This window comes from Morone saxatilis, unplaced genomic scaffold, assembly GCF_004916995.1.
Source record: "Morone saxatilis isolate NCDOM2014 unplaced genomic scaffold, NCSU_SB_2.0 Contig10, whole genome shotgun sequence".
In the NCBI taxonomy this organism is placed as follows: Eukaryota; Metazoa; Chordata; class Actinopteri; family Moronidae; genus Morone; species Morone saxatilis.
In genome coordinates this window covers 180,640-189,479 of record NW_023339652.1, presented here as the reverse complement: position 1 = coordinate 189,479, position 8,840 = coordinate 180,640, and the positions used below count along the sequence as shown (strand labels likewise).

At 39.4% G+C, this 8,840-nt stretch overlaps 2 protein-coding genes across 2 annotated transcripts in view; one reads left to right on the top strand and one right to left on the bottom strand.

The window, feature by feature from the left end:
• The window catches only part of lrp6 (low density lipoprotein receptor-related protein 6), a 9,592-nt gene extending 8,491 nt beyond the window's left edge, over positions 1-1,101 (bottom strand). Inside the window, exon 1 of the mRNA XM_035680237.1 lies at positions 1,029-1,101. Coding sequence (XP_035536130.1) covers positions 1,029-1,101 — 73 coding nt within the window. The remainder of the gene's footprint in view (positions 1-1,028) is intronic.
• A 2,779-nt stretch (positions 1,102-3,880) lies between these two features.
• Positions 3,881-7,962, top strand: gpr19 (G protein-coupled receptor 19). The gene has a single exon (XM_035679716.1). The coding sequence runs from the start codon at positions 3,896-3,898 to the stop codon at positions 5,171-5,173; it is 1,278 nt and encodes a 425-aa protein (XP_035535609.1). The 5' UTR covers positions 3,881-3,895; the 3' UTR covers positions 5,174-7,962.
• Positions 7,963-8,840: the final 878 nt, after the last annotated feature.

Sequence of the window (8,840 nt, the reverse complement as noted above, 5' to 3'; positions counted from 1 at the left end):
TGGCATGATTCTAACTCCATACTTGAGCTTCTGTAAACATCCTTACATAACGATTATTTGAATTATGAATTAATCTAACACATTTGTTAAATGCCTTTTTTTAATTGTAAAATTTGTTATTAATTAATGAAATGCTGTATTTGTTCAATGTCTGTCTCACTTGTGGTCCTCTATAGAGGCTCTATTTACCAATTTAAAAGAGAAAAAGCAAAATATTGAATTGCTAAATTAAAATTACAAGATGAACTGAACGTATTAAATCTCAATCTCAAGTCTAAATGTAATAGAATTAAAATTAATACAAAAGCTAAAGAACCAAATTTTTATTTATTTCGCTATTCTGACAGAATCTTCTTTGACTGTTTTTGTGGCACCAGTGAGCTTCCATACATGCTCATATAAAGTATCTCACCTTCCTGTCAGGTGATCACTCGCTCTCGTCCAATCAGGACTGTTTTTCCAGCCAGCTTTTGAATAAACAATCAGAGGTCAAGTTAGCTTGTGTATGGAAGATTTATCACAACAGAAATAAAGTCACATACAGCTAAAAAAAAAAAAAAGATAGTTTTCAGCAGTTTGCAGAAAGTTATTTTTTAAATTCTCTGTAAACATTTTATACACTAGATGTACGGGGGCCCATTTCCACCAAGAAATAAAATAATTAGTTAAAAGTTAGAAACTATATTGTTTATGAAATCTAAATAATTTCTTTCTTTTTCTTAATTGTTGATATGATGATTATATTTATGTGGAAACTAATTTCTGTCAGGAAAATAAAATAAAAATGTATTAAAAGTTGTGATAAATCCAAATGATGAGATTAGCAAATTAAAAAGACCACAGATCTAAAGGTTAATTAATTTAAATATACTGACTTAATTTTCTTTTAATTGTGACCTGGTTCAAAATCACGACTTTCATAGTTTTGATTTAAGTTTTTTATTATGAAATTATTTAATTTCAATGACTCAATAACCTCAATAATTTTTGACTCAGCAGCAGTTTTTGGCAGAAATGAGCCTCCGTACATTGGAGGGTCCTGATGTTGTTCTTACTGTAACAAACAGACTCTTCAGCTCTCCTCCCTCCCATCAGCACCATTGTTGGTTTCCATAGCAACCGGCCTGTTGGAAAATCACGTCTCCTCGTTGCTGCGGTTGCCATGGCGACGTGCTGCGACAGCAACCCCCGTCAGCTTCAGAGCAGTAAGTGTATATGGACGCCATCGTTTCCTTTTATAGAGTGAACACACACTGCAGAGCCAATAATCAATCAATAACTGATCATTGATCCACCCGGAGGAGAGAAATCTGCCTGAAAATAATAATAATTATATTAATAATAAATATATATATATACATATATAATAAAAACAGACTGACACTCTAGCGCCCCCAACAGGCTGAAATCACCACTGATCAATAAACTGATCAATAAACTTTATCTTCTTATATTTTACAGCAGCAGAGAGGCTCCTCTGTACGGAACAACAGTCAATAAACTGATGTTTATATGTTTATATGTTAAATGTTAATAAATAAAATAACATTTCATTAGATTTATTACTTTTAATAATTGTATTTATATTTCAAATTTCTAAATTTAAATGTAATAATTGTATAAAGTATTTGATCAGTGGGGGGGGCATCCTCCTCTTCATCAGCTGCAGCTTCTTCCTCCTCAGCTCCGAGCAGACAGACAGGTGGTCGGACGGACAGACAGGCAGACAGACAGGTGGACGGACAGAGCGACCATGATGTCTCCCTCCTCCTCTCCCTCCTCCTCCTCTTCCTCTTCCTCCTCTTCCTCCTGTGGATCGCGGACAAACACCATGAAGCGTCTCTCGCTGCTCGGCTGTGAACTGGTGAGTTTCCCCGTGAATATCCCACATTTACCCCCAGAAACACGCCTCCTTGTCGGCCTCGTTACCGCCGACACTCCAGAGGCTGCGAGCGGAGGTTTGAGCTCCGATCTGCGGGTTGATGAGCTGCAGATCTCCGGGAGGGAACCCGCTCTTATTCTTACAGTCTGTACGGTTTATTCCTGTGATTGTTATTATTATTATTATTATGATGATGATGATGATGATGATGATTGTTATTTATATGTAATGGAGGTTTGATGGCTCCTCCAGACCCACCGGATGGATGCAGCAGCAGACATGTTGTCCAGGCCTGATGCTGCTCTGATTCTCTGTGGCAGCGACGGCGCATTTATTAGTTTATTTGTTTGTTTGTTTTCTGCTGGTCGGAATAAACATGTTTACGGCTGCAGATGGAGAATCAGTGGTGAGGATGTGAGCTGGATGTATTTCTAATGAATCCCATTAAAGGCTGTTGTTGTTATTTGGAGCTCAGAGAGCAGATTATTATTATTATTATTATTATTATTATTTATTAAAGGTTCCTGATTTCAGTTACAGCGAAACTCAGAATCTTCTGCTTCTGGTCCGCAGTGTTTAACTCTTTACTGAGATCAGCTGATTTTATATTATAATTATAGTTAAAATAATAACTATAATTATATAGTTTTATTTCACATTAAAGCTCCAGTGTGTAAAAACATCAGTATAATATAATATAATATAATATAATATAAAACATTATTGTAATATAATATAATATTGGGTCCTCTGGCGAAGTCCACCATGTCTCTACAGTAGTTTGTAAGGTGAGGGTGAAGCGAGGGAGTTGCATCTAAATACTAAAGAATCCTCCACAGTAGATCTTTAAATGAGTGATTCAGGTGGTCATTAGCATTAACAGTTAGCAGAGCGGCTTCAGAGGGAAACCAGACAATATTTATAAAGTTGTGTTTTTTCTATTACTAATTGATTAATTTACTGATACATTAATAATAACTGATAATTGTTTTAATAATAATTGATGATTGTTTTAATAATAACTGATAATTGTTTTAATAATAGTTGATGATTATAAGAGAGTGTATCTAATATTCTGTGTATAGGTGTATTATATACATACACATACCTGTAACTGTCAGTGGTTCTCCTGCTGATCACTGGGATGGATGCGGTTGCTATGGGGAAATCCAGCCGAGTAAACACAAGAGCTTTCGCCCCATGGGCTTCTTCACATCCTTAATGGTGGACCTCAGAGGAGAGCTGGATCCCTGTGGACTCTAAACTGGGTCCCTGTGGAGGATTAATGAAATCAAGCAGCAGCACAGGCAGTGAATGAGCTGCTGTCGATGGTTGCAGGTTGTATTTAGATAAAGTGATGAAGGGACATTATTCAATACAGAGACAACAACATCTCCACATTGTGTTGAATGGGAAGAGTTTCTGTCTCTGACGGGAACTCATTTCTGAAGAGGAACAACAACGTTTGCCTCCGTTATCTAAAGTCGTCGACAGTTCGCTCAGTGATCACTTTCTTAAACAATCCAATCAGTCCTCCTGCGTACGTCTCTATTAGAGCCAGAACATCACTTTATACCAACAATTAACCTTCCTACCAACCAACCAACCAATCAAACCAACCAACCAACCAATCAACCATCCTTCCTACCAACCAACCAACCAACCAACCTACCAACTGACTATCAACCAACCAACCAACCAACCAACCAACCACCCTTCCTACCTACCAACCAACCAACCAACCAACCAACCGACTGACTACCAACCAACCATCAGTGTTAATCCAGCTCCACCAGCTGTACAGACCCAGGAATTAGCAGCTCCTCTGATATCAGAAATCTCTTCCAACCTACTAACTAACCAGGTTTGGTACCATTGTGCCTGAACAAAGTTCTGGGTGGGTCCAGAAGTGGTCCAGTAAAGTCTTTGGAAAGGTCTCTGAATGTTTCTGATGGTACTAATGAAGACTGTGTTTGTGTGTCCACAGCTCCTCTCCGGTGCAGCAGTATAGCGATGGTGTATTCACAGTCGTCAAACGCAGTTGGTGTCAATCCCTCGCTTTATTCTCCATCTTTCACGTATCAGATGTCATTTAACTACTCTGAGAGGGAAAATTCAACTGTCCTGGCAACCTTACCCACAACTCCCCTCTGCAGCCTCGAGGGCTCGTCCTCTGGCGAGCCCAACAGGACCTCCCCCTCTTACGAGCTGACTTCAGGTGAGGTCGCCATCCTGGGCTTGGTGTTTGGGGTTCTCTGGCTGGTCTCCATCTTGGGAAATGCCCTTGTCTGCCTGGTCATCCACCGGAGCCGACGGACTCAGTCCACCACCAACTACTTTGTGGTGTCTATGGCCTGTGCAGACCTGCTGATGAGCCTGGGTTGCGCCCCCTTCATCTTCCTGCAGGTTGCCTCAGGACGATGGCCATTGAGTGCCGCCGCATGCAAGGCCGTACGCTACCTGCAGCACCTGTGCCCCGGCGTGCAGGTCTATGTGCTGCTGTCCATCTCTGTAGACCGCTTCTATACAATCGTTTATCCCCTCAGCTTCAAGGTGTCCAGAGAGAAAGCGAAGAAGATGATCTTGGCCTCATGGCTGTTTGATGCAGCCTTCGTGTCACCGTGTCTCTTCTTCTATGGTTCCACATCCACAGCCAGCGGTCATTGTGACTTCTTCCCTCCGGACAGCTGGGGCAGTGTTGCCTACGCTGCCATTCACCTCCTGTTTGGATTTTTGGTCCCAGTGGCTCTGATTATGTCGTTCTACCAGCGGGTGGTCCGCTACATCTGGAGGATCAGCGCTGATGGCCACACCGTACGCCGGACAATGAACATCGTCCCACGGACTAAAGTCAAGACCATTAAGATGTTCCTCATGCTCAATTCAGTTTTCTTCCTCACCTGGACGCCCTTCTTCATCGCCCAGCTGTGGCACCCGAGGGAGTCTGATGGACCCAGTAGGCAGGGACTGCTGTTCTTCACGGCCATCGCCTGGATCTCCTTCAGCTCCACGGCGTCCAAGCCAACCCTGTACTCTGTCTACAATGCTAACTTCAGAAGAGGCATGAGGGAGACCTTCTGCATGTCCTCCATGAAATGCTACCGCAGTAACGCATACACCATTACGGCGAGCTCTCGGATGGCCAAAAAGAACTACATTGGGGTGGTGGACATCCCGGTGCAAGCAAAGACGGTCGCCAAGGACTCGGTTTATGATACATTTGACCGAGAGGCAAAGGAAAAGAAGGTGGCCTGGCCCACTAACGCCAACCCTCCGAATACCTTTGTCTAATTGAGTTTTAAAACTGTGAATGTACAAAATGAACTAGTTTGAAACTTTATTCTACAGCAAAAAGTCACAGTTGGCAGGTGAGCAAGCTGGAACATGTTAGCCCTCAATTCAACTGAGACACAAGCTCACAGAAACAGAATGTGTTCATTTTGTATAAAGGGCTTTTTCTGATCTAACACACCTTCTGGCAGCCATATTGGAGGTTCTCAACAGCTGTGAACAGCTAGCCGTTTTTATACTTCCGATTTGAATCATTATTTATTTCTGCGCTGTGTTTTGATGGATTGTTTTGCCATTGATGTATCAGATTTTGTGTTTTGATGTCAGCTTGATATCTAGCTAACCATAGTCTGTGGCCCTTGATCAGTGACCGTCGTAAATGCCTCTGATTTGCTGCAGTAATGTTTGTGGTAGAAGCTAACGTTAGTAGTGGCCACTAGCTGTATGTTAACACTGACATCATCTGCTTTGCTACATTAAGAGTAATTGTGAGTTGGCTCGCTAACAAAGCCCTAAATCTACAGTTTGTTCAGGTTAAAGTAAAGCTCTCAGTGTTAAAGACAAATGGGGACTGTAGAGTTGTAAAAAAAAATGAAAGGTTTTTTTGAAGAGACGATGTTTGAGCGCTTCGAAGGCTGAGCTGGACATGAAACTCTCAACAGAACAACTGTCCTGCAACCAAAGCGAACGTTTCAACATGACCTACTCAAGCATCTGCAGTGATGTGGTTAACTGCGGTATGGTGAGGGTTAGGCAACTCAAACTTCAACTTCGCAACTCAATAGAAAGCAGAGATGCGCCGCTAGCTGCTGTTTTACAGTGTATTTTTACAGGTGTTTTCTTTCATTTCATTAAACGCTGATTTGGAAACGGATTTCTCCAAAACACATCAATCAAATTAGATACAACTGATCATTATCTATCTGCAACCAAACAACCAACTGACGAATACATTATGATTAAAAGATATGAGACATATATAGCTTAAGTTAGCTAATGTTAGCAGAATACTAGCTAACTATCTAGCTAATCTTCATCAATCATAAACTTGCTAATTAGCTTCTGTTTTGTCAACATTAATTATCAGATGTAACTAACTAGCCAATGATTGATGTAAATTAGCTAGATAGTGGGCTAGGGTTTTGCTAACATTAGCTAACTTAAGATGTGACAATATATATGTCTCTTTTATCTTTTAACCATCTTCTAAAGGTGGTTGTCTTTCAACATAGATTAGCCTAGCATAGCATATGTAAGTAGAGGGGCCAGCCTTTTGTTAAAAAAACAATTTCGCCTTATATATTTAGCATTTCTACTGTTTCCAAGTATTTGTGTTGTTTTTGGACAACATGGATGAGAAGGCCTTAAAGAGTCAGTGCTCACAACTAGCATAACTAGCTCTCTAACTAGCTAACTAATGCTAGCTACGTCTATGAACAATAGCAACAGAAAATGGTCACAAGTCATTCCTTTGTAAATTTCTTTAGAGAAGAGTTCTCCTCAAGTAAACATCCATTTATAGAAATTTTAAAAAAGATATTTTTATCTTGTGCTTTTTGTAGAAGAGTGTGGCAGGAATTTGTCTCTTTGCAAACGACAGCCGACTGTCACATTTCTCTACACAACAAGTCTTTTTCTAGTTTTCTCAGATATGGTTGCTCAGTAAATACATCAGATCATTAGTCTAAATGATTTCTCAGGTAGTGCAGTCTGCAGTCAGTGGCCTACCCTTATTTTTATTCACTTGTAAACTGATTCTAATCCCAAAATGGAACTGGGATGAAACCAGTAAAGACTCTTTTCTCTTTCAGAGCTCCAGTAACTTTGAGTCTGGAGAACTGTACACCGTTTTCTATCATCAGAACAGAAACAAATGAATACTCACCTTCCTTTGAAAATGTATCTCTGCTGCGTTTATCTTTCCCAGGTGATTGTAGGTTATAAATACTGTTTGATTATTTATTCATCACATCAAAAACTTTGTTTCTGGCCCCAACTGGAGGTAAAGGTCTAATGACAGAGAGGTTTTCTGGTGTGTAATATCTATCATTAATAAACTTACCCAGTGACAGATTTTATGGATATTTCATATTATTCAAAACTGTACAAAAAACTAATTTTGAGCAGATTATTTCCTATTTAGTAACTTTTTATACAATTCTGTCTGTATTCTGTGTTTTTATCATTTTTAACAATCATACAGACTTCACAGGCTTCAGTTTAATTGACGGTGGGCCATCATCCTATTAGACAATTGGTTCCCAACCTTGGGGTCTGGACCCCCACTAGGGGTCGCCAAAGCTTCATAGGAGGCCTTCTGGAATTAAAGGTTGTAAGAAAACTTTAAAAATATCCACAGTGGGTAGGTGGTTGTGTGAAGGAAAGTAAAGTAATAGAACAATGAGAAGAAAACAGTGAAAATGTGTCACTGAGTCAATTTATTAATGAAAGGTTGGGAACCAGAGTATTACAACATTTACTTTACTTTTACTTCACAGAAGTCAACCAGGAGCTAAAATATAGACAATAAGCACATTTTAAAATCAAGACGGCCTTGCGACCCCCTGTGAAGCTCTGGCGCCCCCCAGTGGGCGCTGGGAACCAGTGATGTTGTAAACATGGTGAAGGGTGTTCAGTTTTCCAGACTGCAGTTAATGTGAGTCCAAAGATGATTCTCAGCTGTGTCCGTTTAACTTTTAGCTGCTTGGTGTGATGAAAACGTGATGAAACGTCTTTGTGTAATCAGAATCAGAATCAGAATCAGAAATACTTTAATAATCCCCGTGGGGAAATTACTTGTGTAAACTCTACTGTGATATGAAGGTCCACGCTTTATTAAAGCTCCTCAGTTCAACACTCGTGGTTACAGTGTTTCTAGTGTCAGTGTCTACATGCTGTGTACAAACTCATTTTATCATCTGAGGTAGAATTAGTAAAATCAGAAAAGACACACATTGTCTCTGTGTATTTCTGTCTTCATCCACATTATTATTATTATTGTTATTATGGTTCAGTCTCCAGAGTGAGTTTTATTAGTTTCTGTGTTCATTAGATTAATTTATATATTTGTCCTAAAATTTGACCCAATAGACAAAAGCTAAAGACATTTCCTGTATATTGTAATACTGAGATATTGATCTACTGTGGATATTTGTAACGTTTTCTTTCAACCCTCCAGTGAAGCTTTGGTGACCCCTAGTGGGGGTCCAGACCCTCAGGTTGGGAACCAGTGGTCTACGTAACAGTGAGTCAACTATCTTCCAAAGTGTTGAGTTTATATTGTTATACACTCTGAACCTCCATATTATTATTTATAATCAAATTAAAGTGAACAGAAAACTAAAATTACATAAATTAAGATTGTATGTTTAATAAATGAATTGGCTGCCATTAGATAATCAATCAATAATCAATAGTTTTTGTTTGACAGGTGATGTAATAATTTGATTTAGTGGAAGAAAACTGAGTAAATTCAACTTGGTGGTAACATTTGTATAAAGAAGAAGCATTTAAGTGACTTTATTCAGATAAATTCTGTGAACACATTTTAAATAAGTTTGGAGAAATGCTGCATATGACAGTAACTTCAATTAACTGAATGGAATTAGTTCAATTAACTTAATTTACCCAAAGTTACCTTAACAATCAATACCTGAGTTACTGCGAC